Source organism: Cyprinus carpio, chromosome A1, assembly GCF_018340385.1.
Source record: "Cyprinus carpio isolate SPL01 chromosome A1, ASM1834038v1, whole genome shotgun sequence".
Lineage (NCBI taxonomy): Eukaryota > Metazoa > Chordata > Actinopteri > Cypriniformes > Cyprinidae > Cyprinus > Cyprinus carpio.
In genome coordinates, this window is record NC_056572.1 from 28,831,084 (window position 1) to 28,846,850 (window position 15,767).

At 35.6% G+C, this 15,767-nt stretch overlaps 3 protein-coding genes across 6 annotated transcripts; 1 reads left to right on the forward strand and 2 right to left on the reverse strand.

Moving 5' to 3' along the window:
- Positions 1-479: 479 nt before the first annotated feature.
- Positions 480-6,973, reverse strand: LOC122145644 (chitinase-like protein PB1E7.04c). Its single transcript, XM_042760371.1, has 4 exons — positions 5,153-6,973; positions 3,447-4,871; positions 2,783-3,213; positions 480-2,151 (listed from the first exon to the last, which is right to left on the reverse strand). Exons 3-4 carry the CDS (start codon positions 3,193-3,195, stop codon positions 480-482), a joined length of 2,085 nt encoding a protein of 694 aa, XP_042616305.1. The 5' UTR covers positions 3,196-3,213; positions 3,447-4,871; positions 5,153-6,973.
- Positions 6,974-7,776: 803 nt separating this feature from the next.
- Positions 7,777-14,157, reverse strand: LOC109080152 (serine hydrolase-like protein). Of its 4 annotated transcripts, XM_019095258.2 has the most exons (14): positions 14,025-14,157; positions 13,667-13,732; positions 13,352-13,495; positions 13,136-13,238; positions 12,947-12,957; positions 12,622-12,663; positions 11,825-11,844; positions 10,723-10,797; positions 10,499-10,608; positions 9,798-9,877; positions 9,674-9,708; positions 9,338-9,414; positions 8,658-8,739; positions 7,777-8,572 (listed from the first exon to the last, which is right to left on the reverse strand). In XM_019095258.2, exons 2-14 carry the CDS (start codon positions 13,722-13,724, stop codon positions 8,426-8,428), a joined length of 984 nt encoding a protein of 327 aa, XP_018950803.1. In that variant the 5' UTR covers positions 13,725-13,732; positions 14,025-14,157; the 3' UTR covers positions 7,777-8,425. The 4 variants fall into 4 exon arrangements, with proteins under 4 accessions (XP_018950803.1, XP_042616796.1, XP_018950799.1 ...); XM_042760862.1 differs by lacking the exons at positions 12,947-12,957; positions 13,136-13,238 and having other exon boundaries at positions 7,777-8,284; positions 8,415-8,572; XM_019095254.2 differs by lacking the exons at positions 12,947-12,957; positions 13,136-13,238.
- A 70-nt stretch (positions 14,158-14,227) lies between these two features.
- On the forward strand, positions 14,228-15,630 carry LOC109080140 (trafficking protein particle complex subunit 5-like). Its single transcript, XM_019095228.2, has 3 exons — positions 14,228-14,378; positions 14,621-14,947; positions 15,327-15,630. The coding sequence occupies exons 2-3, from the start codon at positions 14,678-14,680 to the stop codon at positions 15,621-15,623; spliced, it is 567 nt and encodes a 188-aa protein (XP_018950773.1). The 5' UTR covers positions 14,228-14,378; positions 14,621-14,677; the 3' UTR covers positions 15,624-15,630.
- The last annotated feature ends 137 nt before the right edge of the window (positions 15,631-15,767 follow it).

The window sequence follows — 15,767 nt, forward strand, 5'->3', positions numbered from 1 at the left end:
TTGGTAGTTGCTAAAGTGTTCTGAGTGATTTTTAGCATGTTGCTAAAGTATTTAGTGTGATTTTTAGCACACTGCTATTCAGGTCCTACTGTGTTATTTTTTTTTTTAAACATGTTGCAGTGCAGTTTCTAAGGTGTTCTAGGTGATTTTTACCATTTTGTTATATGCTTACAATGGTGCTTTGATTTAACCACATGATTTAATGTATCAAAATAAAGTATCATATTGTGCACTTGAGTAAAATTTTTAATAGGTTTAAGGGCTGGTTCAAATCTCTAACCCTAAACATCAAAATACTAACTGTGCTTCTTGCCCAAACATTCTCTACTAATGACAAGTTAATGTCTTCCTCCCTGATACATGATACTTTACATGCCTAGGCTGTTTATATACCAAATTTAAATATTGCCACTATGTATATACAGTACATGCTATTTAGCATTCTCCTGTCTTTAAGCAGCTTTATATACACAATCCTTTTAATGCAATTCCAGTAACTTAGCTTTGCACTCACCTGTAGACTGTAATGGTGGGGGGTCTTCTTGGTCTGTTAACCACGAGGAGTTTATGTCTTGAAATCTCTCACAGTCTGTAGAATGAAGTGTATGTTTGGAATCTTGTTTTTGATCTAGAGTGAATGGACACTGCGGTATCCATCCAGTCATGGAGCATTTCAGCATTTCAGAGTTTGTGTGTGTGTTTGGGCTGTCCGAGAGGTCCGGGTGAACAGCTGCATCGCGTTTCTCTCTAACAAATTTAGTTGGACAACTAGTCACACACTTTTTGTATAACCGCGAGCCTCTGTATCTTCTTGTAAATCTGTTATCTTCATGCAAAGTCGCTTCGCTTGAAGAGGATTTAGAAGAATCTGAATCCGAAAAGCTGCATCTATTTTGGGATGAATTGCTGCCATTCCTTCTTGTGTTCCCAGTTTGGTTTGAGGAAGATCTTCTCCATGCTTGAGGAGTTTTGAAGTATGTAGGTCTACTGTCAGATGTTCTTTTGATCACAGGTCTACAGATTCGGCTCAGCTGACTGCATTCAGTGGTTGATCGGTGACTCTTCAAAGGGAACTGGAAGCAGCTCATCTGGCTGTACTGATCTGATGTTTTACTGTAGCGGGATGTGATGACAGCGGTGTCTGTTTCAGAAGCTACAGACTGAGGTATGAGCTTTGGTTTAGACTCTTGGTTGTCATTAGCACTGGTTTGATTCTGTTGGGAAGAGTTCATCATCATATTACTTTCATGAGAATGATCATTGGTTGCATTACAGTGCTCTGAAGCTCTGTCTTGAAGCTCTGAGTTGGATGAAACCAGCACACTGTATTCCTTTGGCGAACTTACATTGTCCAGTTCCTGAAAAATATCCTTTTGGTTTGTGATACTTTTAGGTGATGAGATTGGATTTGTAAGTGCTGACTGTGTGGAGAGTTGTCCTTCAGATGAAACTTGTGGGTGGTTTTGAGGTTTCCCACAGCTCCTCTCACTCATCATGGTGGGTCTTATTATCTGCTTGGATGCCGCTAACATTACCTTTGAACGAACAGGCTGTTTTAACTTCTCAGAAACAGCAGGATGTCCATCGTTCTGAATTTTTGGGTTGTTCCCTTCACTGCTTTTCTTAAACTTCTCCAGATTAGAAATCTGGGCACCTGAGTTTATAATCCTGCCAGTTTTAATCAAACCAAGCCGGATTCGAACTAGAGTAGGGTCTTGGGATTGGCGCTTCTTTTGATAGCTAGCTAAATTTTGTGGTCTGAAGGCACTTTTTTCAACATGTCTGAGGTTTTTAGGGCTTAAGCTTTCAAACATTGAAGGCTTGGTGACTCCCCTGCAACAGATGTTCGAATTTTGCTTTAGTTTATCCTGCTGTGGAGGTCTGAATGGATTTTGTTGTAGGCCAGTTTGTTTTTTTTGACCCCTCGTGTTGGATATGGGTATTGATCTCACGCTTCTCTCAGTGGATAAAATGGGCATGTATCTAGACATTTTGTTTTCTACTGGCCTTGCTTTACTATGCATATCAGCAGAATCTAATGGTTTGTTTTCGTCAGTTGGTAGCACTCTAATTGTTGTGTCTAATTGAGAAGTAGTCTTGACTGACTTCAGCTGTGGTGAATTTAGGGATGTATCCACTGTATTGCTGATGCTGTAGAACACAGAACAGTAAAAATGGACAAGGTAGCATTAATTATGTGAATAAACTAACGTTTTTTATAGTAACATTTTTCAACAGAGTAAAATATTGTAAAATTAAAGACATTAGAAATATGCAATATTAGGAAATGAAACATGATAATGTAGTATATTGGGACAGGGATTTTCAAACTGGCATCTAGGGACCCCCTAGGGGGCGCAACAGGATTATATGGAATAATTATAGGGAAGGATTTAAAAGGTAACGGTAAAACTGTTTTGTAATGATATTTAGAGTTAAAATTTTGTACAAATAAGTTTTAATTTAACTGAAAACTTTTAACATTTTTATATCACATATAGTGTTTGGGGGGTGTTTGTTTGGGGTAAACACTCAAGTGAACACTAAGTAATTATATTTCAGATAACATTTTAATTTTTTTAGTATTTAGTTTATAATATTATGTATTATTGTATATTAGTATTTAATTTTACAAAACGCAATGCTTTAAAGTATCGGATTGTTCTTCATACATAAAACAACAAGTCTTTATATTTTAGGAAGGAGGTTCCTCATGAGGGGATCTGCAAATTTAGGGGTCCTTGGCATCAAAAGTTTGAAAACATCTCTTTGAGAAACATACCTTTGTGAAGAACTATCAGTCAGGTTCTGTTGTTCCAAGCTTTGCCCGGTCTGACTGAAGGAGGAAATATGGATGGGCTTTTTTAAGACAACAGAGGGGGAAAGAGGTACGGGACAGGGGGACACTCTAGTGGGTGAGGTAGATGGGTCACAAGTGGGACATGGAGACAGACGAACTGGAGAGTACGATGAAATAAAGTGAGAAGATGGACTGAGACGAGAAGGAGAAGTGGATAATACTGAGAGATGGGAGGGAGAAGAGCCTGAGGTAACTGGACATGGTGAAAGACGGGAAGGGGAAGGAGAAAGAGGCATAAGACTTGGGGAGAGCCTTGCTGAGGACAAAGAGGGTGAGTTGAGGGGAGACCCAACAGGTAATATGTTTCCAGTTGGATCTAGTTCCCTTGGGTTCATTGCAGCATATAACACAGCCTATAAGATTTCATGAAAAAAAAAAAAAGGTTTGGGCATGTAACACAAAATATATAGTAAGTAGTTAAATTACGAGTTCACTGTAAATAAAGAGAACCATGACTGAAAATAGAAGTAAATATGTATTCCGAAGTCAAATATTTCACTGAATGCACAGAAAAAGGGGTTGATTATTCTACTAAGGCATATAGTGAGCACATCAAATTCAGAAAAGGATATGTATTATGACTGACCTGTGATCCTGTGGTCTGTTTACTGGAAGAGAGAAGCGAGAGAATGAAGGGGGAAGAGTGCGTCAGGAAATGGTGGGAACTTGACTTACATTCCCTCCATTCTTTTCATCTGAAGCTCCACTGTCTCATTCACCCACTCTCTTCATATCATACTCACTAAATGGCAGAATTTGTGAAACTCCCAAATGAAGTGAAAAAGAAGAAGAAAAGGATTTCTTCACCAGTTTGTGTTTAATATAATAAAGTAATATTTGCAAGAGGGGGAAAAAAAACATGCTACAATTCATGATACAATTATCCACTATACTGTGGATGCCATTATTATATATGATTGTCCAAAGTATGATTATAACCAACAGCTTAACACCATTTTAACTCACATTAAAGGCATTTTGTTGATGGAATTGGTGTGAATCTAGATGTTACAGACCAAAAATAATCTGAGTGACACATATCTACTGGCGCATGAAAATAACTCAAACTAATAAACTACTAATAAACACTTCCAGGACACCAGAAAAGAATGCTACCCCACTAATAAGACAATTTGAACATTGTGTTTTTAGTATCTTAAAGACACTTTAAAAGTTAGAACATCTACAACAGATGATACGACTAAAATCTAGTTGGTATTCTTAAAAATAATGAGTCTTGAACATGCTTTTGCAATATGGCACTTTCTATGTAAAAAGTCAGTAACTGCTGCACAGTTTCCAATATTTCTACAATTATTTAATGACTAATGACAAATAGCATGCAGAGTATTTTGAGTTCCCTATACTTTACTCTTTAATTCACAATATAACGGATGTATCTTGGGACATGAGTTTTCCAGATTTTTCAGGCATGTTCTAAAATGCGACCTGGAACATGACCATCATGACCTGGAAACATTCCCTCTTGTTTGTGTTTGTATTGTGTTTTCCACAATACACCCTTCACATAAAAGTCAAGGATGTTCCTCCAGTTTGGCCAAATGTCACCAAAATTTACTCTGACGCCGACTTGTGTGGGAGGTTGTGTGGGAAGCATCACTGTTCAGCAGTCGAGTTCTGCAGTGTCTTATACTATTTTGGTCTGTAATCTGATTGAAGATCATTGAGTATAACAATAGAAACCCTGTGAAAAGACAATGGATTTTGATAAAGTGGCATCAATATACAGTATGATTTGGCACAAACGTCTCATTGCAGCATCCACACATGCCCTATCATAACAAGGTGTTGCTGTCATCATCTCTGCAGCATGTTTGTCTTATGGGAGCCAGCGGCTGGTGCCTCAATGACTTGTTGCTCCACTTGTGGGCATCCTGAAGACCCGGCTCCAGAAAATACAGACATGCTCCAAAACCAGCCAGGACCAGGACCGAAACTAACAGATAGACAGGGACGAACCAGTCCAGAAACATCCAGGGCATTGTGTTATCTCAAAAGTACAGAAAGAGAGAAACAGTGAGACAAATATTATTCTCTAAATGAGAACGCACCTGTGCACTGTAGTATATGAAATGCTGCATAATCCATATCAAAATATGACGGTACAGTCACTCATACTTAACAGTGCAGCAGGTTCTGTCAATGAAGTACAAAAAAAAGAAGATGAAGTACAATGAAGATGCAATACACTACACATTAATCATACTTCTACAGTATGCGATAAAACATCACTTCCACACATGCACATATGTATCATGTATCTCTACATACCTGCAGTCTTTCCTTGATCGTCTGTGAACTGACGCTGTAGTTTTGGGTTTTTAGTCTCAAACCCAGGCTAAGCAGATGGAATCGTCTAATTAAAACGCTGAATAACGAAGCCAAATAGCAGCTGGCAAAGCTATGTGGACAAAGACATTTTATTTTATTCAGTGCTATGGAATGAGGGCTTTTCTCGCACCCTTGCTTTCGTGCTCTCCTTGTCAAAGGAGATGTTTCCATCCCATTCCAGTTGGGAGGGGGGGTAACCATGGAAATATCTCTGACGAGGAAAGGGTCAGAGTAGAAGTTATGTAATTTTTTTTGTAACCCTTTCTTCTCAGTCTTGCTCTCACATTCCTAATCATTTCATGTCAAACTGAAACATGGCAATTATCACTGGAAATTAGAGGAAGTTTTTAGGAGCAATGTTATATTGTATAAATGTTTTCACAACCCCCCAAAATGGTTCAAATAACATACAGCACTGCACACATCAAGGATAGTTTACAATTCTGTTATTATTTATATAAAAAATCTGTATGACTTTCTTCTGTGGAACAGAAAAGAAGAAATTTAACAAAATGTCCTTGCTGCTCTTTTGCATAAAATGAATGGTGGTCTGGTACATTGAATCTGTAAATATAAAAAAAGATCATAAAAATTATTTGTATGTTAACAAAGCTCGCAAATCAAATATTTACAACATATGCATAATCAAATTTGGCATGTCATGTCTTCTGTAATGAGACTATTCATATTCATTTTATGGAAACAGAAGAAGAATTAATTTTATGTAAACACAGATTTTGAAGAATTTTGGTAACTAAAATGTTTCCATTCCCATTGACGTCTATCATATGGACAATAAATAAATAAATAAATCAAATTAAATACAGTTTAAAAAATACATTGGAAGTCAATGGGAATCAAAACTGTTTGGTCATCAACATTCTTCAAAATTTCTTCTTTTGTGTTCAGCACAAAATCTGGGTGAACTATCCCTTTAAAAGCTCATTTTGTGGTGTACAAAAGAAAGGAAATCATACAGATTTGAGGGTAAATGATTACAGAATTTGATGTCTTTAACATGAATGACACTTCCCAGAAAAATCTTCCCAGATCAATCTTTCTTGCACACACACATACACACACACATGCACAAACTTGGGAGCTGCTACATGACTCTACTAGCTTGAGGTGAGCAATGCCTGACTGAATATACATAAAGCAGATTAATAAAAACAAGCACAAATTACACAGTTGTTGGCCTTCAGAGTATCATGCTATTGATAGTCTCAAATGTCAGGCAAAATTGAGCAGCACTGACCTACATATGAGCACAAGGCAAATGTTCAGCTTTCAGCAAAGCCTGAAGGAAATCAAACACACAGACACACATTCACAGCAATCGGCACATTCATAATACAGCTGATGCAAACACATACACCATAGTGGCATACAGTAATGTATTTGGAAAACTGCCCAAATTTTGGTGACAGTAAAATATCAAACCAAGTGGCACCTGCAAGTAAATTTTGCTGGACCTTTTCTCAGACCCAATTTCACTCTTATGAAATATTTCTGCAATTGTTTTTAAATAACTGTTATCACAGTGATTTTAGTGAATATAAAGTGAGCCCTTAAGTTAACACAGGTGTAGTTCATCAATTTAAATAAGAACACTAACCTAACAAACAAGCATGTGTGTGATATAAATCTACTACTACTGTTCAGTAGTAGTAGTTCTGGGGTCAGTAGGATTAAAAAAAAAATAATTTTATTCAGCAAGAATACGTTCAATTGTTCAAGAGTGACAAAAGATTTCTATTTCAAATAAATGCTGTTCTTTTGTATTTTCTATTCATCAAACAATCCAGAATAAAGTGCAGCTGTTTTCAACATAGATAATAATAAGAACTGTTTCTTGAGCACCAAATCAGCACATTAGAATGATTTCTGAAGTATCATGTGTCACTAAAGACTGGAGTAATGCTGCTGAAAATTCTGCTTTGCCATCATTTTAAAATATATTAAAGTACAAAAGAGTTCATATTAATAGTAAAAATATTTATGACCCTGAACCACAAAACCAGTCTTAAGTGTCAATTTTCAGAAATTGAAATGTATACATCATCTGAAAGCTGAATAAATAAGATTTCCATTGATGTATGGTTTATTAGGATCTGATAATATGTGGCCGAGATACAACTATTTGAAAATCTGGAATCTGAGGGTGCAAAAAAATCTAAATACTGAGAAAATCACCTTTAAAGTTGTCTAAATGAATTCTTAGTAATGCATATTACTAATCAAAAATTAAGTTTTGATATATTTACGGTAGGAAATTTACAAAATATCTTCATGGAACATGATCTTTACTTAATATCCTAATGATTTTTGGCATAAAAGAAAAATCGATAATTTTGACCCATACATTGTTTTTTTTGGCTATTGCTAAAAATATACCCCAGCGACTTAAGACTGGTTTTGTGGTCCAGGGTCACATTTTACAATATTAATGTTTTACTACTGTGATTACGGTTTTCTTAATATATGCATAAAAGCACCTTTCAAAAACATAATTACCGACCATAAACGTTTGAACTAGTGTAATTCAATAACAGTGTAATTCATTCATTTTAAAACCTGATTTAATTGTCTAAATACTTTTGTGGGCAACTGTAGCTTCAGAATTTATTTATGACAGACCTATTACCGTACTTGCCCCAATAATGGTACAAATTACATTACACACTTTAATCTTTAGTTTTGCTTCATCACAACAAAAGTAAAAACGAACAGATGTTTTAGTTAATATTTACTATACATGTTTTCAAAAAATGAAGTTCATCACATATAGCCAGCTTCTCTCTGAATAGATTAAATCTAGTAATGCATAAAGCCAGTTCAGCACTAAACCTATTTTTCAAATACGGAGTAGTATGTCAGCAGCATTTATTTTGTATTTTGCCAATATAACACGGTCCACATCTCAAAAAGCACCATACCTACTGTGAGGTGTGAATGTGGCAGCATCATTCTGTGAGGGAGATTTCCACTAGCAGGGACTGAACATCTTGTTAAAAATGGAAGACAAATGGACAACGAAAATGCTGGAAATGTTCTGAAAATTTTCTAATGTAAATTTTAAAAAAATAATTTTAGGTTTATGATGCTTAAAGCATCACAGTATCATACAAAATTACGAGAACTGGTTAATGGTGCGAATATTTTGAATCCGTATACTTCATTATTTGAATCATTTGACTTGGCATGTGTGTGCTATAATTTGGAAGACTGATTTTTGTTAGATTCATTCTCTGTTTCGTCAGGACTGTGTGACTGAAGAAAATCAGTGATTATGGAGGCTACAGACTCAGGTTTGTTGAGGTGAATGTGATGATCCCCTTCTATGTTAAGAATGGTGGCCTGCAGAGGATTGAGAAAGATATTTCTGCTTAACAAAAGACAGACATGTTCCACTTATGCTTGTGTTTATGTGTGCACATCTCACTTTTTGATCAGTCCAGCTCTTCTGAATCATATCACCATATCCATTAGGTAGAGTAAATGTTTTGAATAGACCATCTTTTGCCCTGAAAAAAGACACATCTTTCCTTTTGAAACAATGCGGCAACTATGTCACAAGACATGAATGCAAGACAGATGCAGTCTGATATTGTATAAAACTGCTGTGTGGATAAAGTGTTTTAAACTTTAGTTAAAATGTACTTAAGCCACACTTAACATGCATTCATACAATTGTCCGCAGATGCCACTAGGTTTATATATCTTGTTATCTAATACAATGTCATTCTGGCATTTTATATTTGATTTAATGCTTTTTGGGGGCCAGTATATTTTAAAAAGGAAAATATTTTTCATACTGTATATTATAATGTTGTGATGCCTAAATTGACTTTTAGTATTTAAAATGACTTTTATTTTTTTATTTTTTTAGACATAACAGTAGAGGATTTAATATCTGCAAATTATTATTGTCTAGCTATAACATGAAAATAATTATCATCTTATCAGTACTGGACAGAATTTGAATTATTGTGCATCTGTAATTTTGAGCATTGTGGATGAATGTGCACTTGTGTGTGTGTGTGTGTGTGTGTGTGTGTGTGTGTGTGTGTGTGTGTGTGTGTGTGTGTGTGTGTGTGTGTGTGTGTGTGTGTGTAAACTCACAGCAATAGCATCACTCTGGCTTTAACTAGTGACAACATGTGGAGGCACTGTTCAATATTATTATTCACAATGTTTTTCTGAAACAAAACCAAAATTATGAAGTGTATAGTGTGTTTTTTACACATTCCTTCCTTAACACAAGATATTTTTATAGCAGAAACCACAACAACAAAAAAAGGAATAAACTACTGTATATGATGATATGAGTTTTTGGCAGATCTGCCACAATACGATAAATATGGGTCAAACAGACAAATTAAATATGAAATCTTGTTATCAGTAATAAACAAACAACTGAAATGCAAAGGAATGAATAAATATATTGAAATGGCTCACCAGGTTGATCCTGAAATCTCTGGTGAATACAAATCCTTTAAGAGAAAGTAAGTGATTTAGAGAAAAATAAAACATCAGAAAGTCTAGGTCTGTAGCGTGAGAATACAATTGCTGTATGTCTTACCTCCCTCAACTTCTCTGACAGCTCGCTCTAACAGAATGTCTGCAGACTGATCAGAAAGGAAGGGGTTTGCAGCCTTCAATCTAAAAGAGGATAATAATAATAATAATAATAATAATAAATGCTGTTCATTTGAACTTTTTATTCATCACAGAACCCTGAAAAAAGTGTATCAATATAACCACAAAAATATTAAGCAGCACAACTGTTTTTAACATTGATAACTACAAGAAATGTTTTGTAAGCAGCAAATCAATATATTAAAATGATTTCTGAAGGATTATGCGATACGGGTTGCTGAAAATTCAGCTTTGCAATCAATATGAGGTAGATAAATGATACATCAAAACTTGAAAATGGCAAATATTTAGTTAAAGGTGAAAACTTAAAAAAAAAGTTTAAGTTGACATTAAATGGAAGTTGTGATCACCTTAACTCCCCTATTGTGATGTATATCCAAGTGAAATGGTTTCTCGAATAAGAAGAAAAATGTGGGGCACGACTTGGTTTTGTCTAAGATAAATCATTTATAATAAATACTGCAATGTTTCATAAAAAATATAGAGTTTTACATTTTGAATATTGGGTGATTTTAAAGATAAGACACTCAAAATGTGGAAAAGAATGTGGCTGAAACTCAACTGAAAACAAGGACATTGATGTGCTACATGTTTGTCTGTAACTGAATGTGAGGAATTCTTCACCTTTCTTTGGCTTTCTCATATGTGTACACCCTCTCTTTCCTCTCATCCGTCTTGTTGTCATAGTGGATTTGATCATCAATCCCTTTCCTCATGTTCTTAAACATGTCAGTCTAAGGAAGGACAAATAAACATGTATGTTGTTATCATTGCCGCATGTATGTTAAATAAGAAGTCTTCTCTATGATTTACAAATAATGACTCTAACATGCTCCATTTATTGTTACCATTTGTGTTGGGAGGAATCCATAAGTATCCAAGAGAACTACAGCATCAACCATCTCTGGGTACAAGGCACTAAACTGGAAAACCAGAGAGAACTGTTATCACACACTACATTTACACATTACAGAGACTTTATTTACTAAAACTTTGGTTCTCAACTGTTGCAAACACCAAAAGTGTATCCGTTCAAGGACAGCAGATTAAAAACAACGCAAGCCAGCTTTATAATCATGCTTAGCAAGATAGCAAAAAGTAAATTATTTTGCAAACTGTTGGACTTTTACAGCTTACTGTGATATTAAATCATTTAATGATTTTATTTTTTTTAAATATTGCATCATTTAAAGGGATACTCCAACCCAAAATGAAAATGTTGTCATTAATCACTTACCCCCATGTCGTTCCAAACCCTTAAAAGCTCAGTTCGTCTTCGGAACACAATTTAAGATATTTTGGATGACTTTATTCAATAATTCCTTTGTCAAGAGCCTCCCCTGTCTCTCTCCATATCACTGTATGCTCTTCTGTGTCATCCGCGCCACAAGGATGTGCTGTTTTATTTAAACTCAAAGCTAAATACATGTAGAAACAGCACATCCTTGTGGCGCGGCTGATACAGAAGAGCATACGCAGCATACAGTGATATGGAGAGACACAGAGGAGACCGTTGACAAAGGAATTGTTGAATAAAGTCATTATTTTTGTTTTCTTTTCTTACAAAAAGTGTTCCATTCGCTTCATATAACCCAGATTGCACATCTGATGGCAGATGGAGTATTCTGATGACGACTTTCATACCTTTTATGGACCTTGACACTGTTGTTTGCTTGGCAGTCTATGGGACAGTCACAGGCCTCCCGGTTTTCATCCAAAATATCTTAAATTGTGTTCCGAAGACGAACAGAGCTTTTACAGGTTTGGAACGACATTGGGGTAAGTGATTAATCACAACATTTTCATTTTGGGGTGGAATATCCCTTTAAGTACTGTGATAGGTTTTTCCTTTATGTCAAATCTGGGTCATGGTTGTAAACCAGCTGAGAAACACTGTACTAAACAACTATAACATTTACATAAATAGAAAAAATGATGATGGATACTCACTATTCCTGCCACATTCCCACCTTTTAAAGAAACATCAAATTATGGTAAATTGACAAATAATGAACCCAGTTCAAAAATAGTTTCCACTTACTTGAATGTCATGAATATTTGTTACTTATTTGTGAAATTGATTGATTTTTTACATTATAATGTCATTTAAGTTCCAGTGTTATCCAGTGATTATTATTATTTATTATATTTAATTATTATCAATACTACGAATAATAATTATAATTATTATTAAAATTATTATATTATTGTGGTTATTTTATGTTACTTCAAGACTGTGCATTAATTTGAATTAAACATTTATGTAAGGTAATGTTAATGAATTGTTCACCTCTTTTTTTCTATATCTTTACCCATGCCTAACTCGTTAAATGATTCAAAGTTATTACTCAAAACACACACTTGTTTCCTACTGTAGAATATTTAAATCTTCGTTAATTAATTTAAGCTCAAATCCTAGAAAATAATACTGCAGGTACTCAATCTGGTCGTGAATAAGGGTGACATTAGAGAAGTGGTGATGCTATAAATAGTAGGGCAATACGAAGACGAGTTGGTGGCATTCTTCCCAGAGTGTCCTTCTAATGCCCTTTTAGTGATCTACTAACATACATTTATGTCATTGAAGAAAAGCTACAAAATATAAAGGCTTTACAGAGCACTACAATAACACAGCTTCACAATAAAATGATTAATCATCAGTTAAGGTACAGTTTGCATAGTTCCTCTGACCTTTCACACACAAAAGAGAACTTTGACCTTCATCAGTGAATGAAGTGTTGACTTACCCATACTATGTCCAATGATAGAGAATTGCTTCCACTGAAGAGCTGCAAACAAATGGAAATATATATGTATACACACACAATACACAAATATAGTCACACTTACAGTATGTTTTAAATTAGTCTTTGCCTTGCTTTTCAGTAAAAATAACAAAAGAATTAAATCAAGAACAACTTACTTTAGATGCAACACTGCATTATCTATTATGGCTTGTTTTCATTGATTGTATCTCGAATGTTTATTTTGCATTATTTCCACTTTTACTTGCTTATGCATAAAACAAGTAAAACAAATTTCCAAAATGCACTGAAATTAAATAGCCTATACCTTTGACAAGTCTTCTGACTTCAAACAGTGTTGCTTCTCAAGTACATTTATCTTGTTCCAAGGATTTTTAGATATTTTTATTGGAAAGTAAGGCAAAGATACTCATTTAAATGTTTTTTTTTTTCTTTAATGAAGATGAATCATTAATGGTTTGTAACAAAGGTTGCGTTGCTTCAAACCTTCTACAACTCGCGAACATCTGCCACATACAAAGGGAAGGTGTAAAGGCATCCATCAGGCCTGTGAGATGAGAGACCATGACCTGGAAAGTCAATGGCTACGAATCTCCAGTCTGGGAGAGATGTAGAGTTTAAAAACGTTGTAGATGAGGTATGCAAGATTGAATTTATCTATGTGGACCTTCATAATGTTAATAAATCCTTCCTCTGGAATCAAACACTACACCTTTAGGAAGCAGTGGAATCAGGGTACTGAATGTCCCGCTGTTGTCAGCCCAACCGTGCAAGCACAGCACGGGACGACCATTAGAAGGACCCCAAACCTGACCTCTCATCTCTCCCCACGGGACAGTCATTCTGAACTCAGACACTGTGTCAAAAAATCATAATTAGTTACATTCATGTATAACCTATAAAATATGCTCCCTAAATGTATTTAAAAATTGATTTTGAAGCAAATATAAATAATGTTAAACTATGTAAATTAAAAAAAAAAGAAAAACTAAATAAAAAATTAATTAAATTCAATACATTTCCTTACCTGCTCTCCTCATCGTAGTTGTGGAAAAGTGTCTGAGGCTCGTGAAGGCAGGAAGCATTCTCACACCTTGCAGTGCAGTTTAAGGAGAAACTTATGTTTAATTGAAAAAACATATTTGTAAAGGTTCGGAGGTACCCTAACATTATTCATCTGAACATGACATGCATGTAGAAGAAAAAAAAAACTTTTCCAGACTAACTTCACAGATGCAGAACAGATATAACAATCAGATATAAAAGTATAAATTCAGAAGCTGTTATGCTCCTAAACTGTCTAGGAACGTGAAGAGAAAATATATATATATGTATAAAGCATGTTAATTATATAGTTCCGCTTTCCAAATTAATTACAAACTTACGTCGAGGGATAAAACCAGACTTCTCTTCAAGTTTAGTTACTATTTACAAGCAAGCACGTCACGCACTGCGTCAGCAAAGCGCGTCCTGGTCAGTAACTTTAAATGAATTTAAAATAAAAGTCGCTGCCGCTGAATCATCATTTTGTTAGAAAATGCTTTCCTAAAAAGAATACAACAAAAATTACATTTCCAAAACTCTTACCACTTCAAAACACTATGCTTCATTTCGAAAAAGTAAAGTAATTATTATTTCCCGTACTACTTTTATATTGAAAATATCCGGTCACAAGGGTAAAGTGTTGACTTCCACTAATCTTGGCTCTACGCTTCCGGAACTGAAACCCAAAACATCAGGTAAACGCCACAGTCAGCTTTGACTGTGATACCTGCCTTATAATTTCCTAATTTCTTTACAAGGTGCCTCGTTCGGTCTATTATCCAATCCTTGTAAAATCAGGAAACCCTATAATGTGTTTAGAATAACTACATGATAAGCGCAACAATGAATGACAAATCAATGAATTCTGAGGTTAACTGATATTAATTTGCGGATTATAATATACTGGTTTATAACAGAATAATTGTTTATATTCCAGGACCCAGGCACGTTTGTTGTTTAATTCAGATTGTGATTGAATCTCGGTGTGGACGGAATGGAGGTGCGCTTCACGCGAGGCAAGTCCGCGATCCTCGAGCGCTCGCTCACGCGCCCCAAAACGGAGGTGAGCGTGAGCGCGTTCGCGCTGCTCTTCTCGGAGATGGTGCAGTACTGCCAGAGCCGCGTGTACTCGGTGTCGGAGCTCCAGGCCCGGCTGGCAGACATGGGTCAGGGTGTTGGAGCCAGTCTTCTGGATGTTCTTGTGATGAGGGAGAAAAATGGAAAAAGAGAGACCAAAGTTTTAAACATACTTCTCTTTATTAAGGTATTACTGTTTATTTGTTTACAGGTTGTAGGTCGTTTCTGGTTGCAGGAATAGTTCACCTAAAAATTAAAAATGACAAAATCCGAGATGAGTTTGTTTCTTTAGGTTTGGAGACATTTAACATTACATTATTTGCTCACCGGTGAATGGGAGTCCAAAGAGCTGATAAAAAACATCACAATAATCCACAATTAATTCACATGTTTCCAGTCCATCACTGCAGAGGATCCACTGTTGAGCAAGTGATGTTTTCTCCAAATCTGTTATGATAAAGAAACAAGCTCATCTACATCTTGGCTGGCCTGAGGGTGAACTAATTTATTTTAAGTTTGCATAGCCTATAGTGTTACATAGCCTCTGTTTCTTTCTTTATTTCTAGGTAAACGTATGGAAATCATTATTCGGCAAGGAAGCAGACAAACTGGAACAAGCCAACGATGATGACAAAACGTACTACATCATTGAAAAGGAGCCTTTGATCAATGCCTACATTTCAGTACCGAAAGAAAATAGCACATTAAACTGTGCAGCCTTCACCGGGGGCATCGTGGAGGCTATCCTAACCCACAGTGGCTTCCCAGCCAAAGTCACTGTCCACTGGCACAAGGGAACCACACTGATGATCAAGTTTGATGAGGCGGTCATTGCTCGTGATAAATCTCTTGATGGCAGATAGCAGATTGCTTACGGTCTTTTGTTGTGATAAATCATTTTATTTACTTTAGGTGTTTGTTTGGTTGTCCTTTTTTTTTTTTTTTTTAATGATGTTACAGAATATTGCTAGGACAAGCCACATCAACACAGTCACCTCACTAGTCCA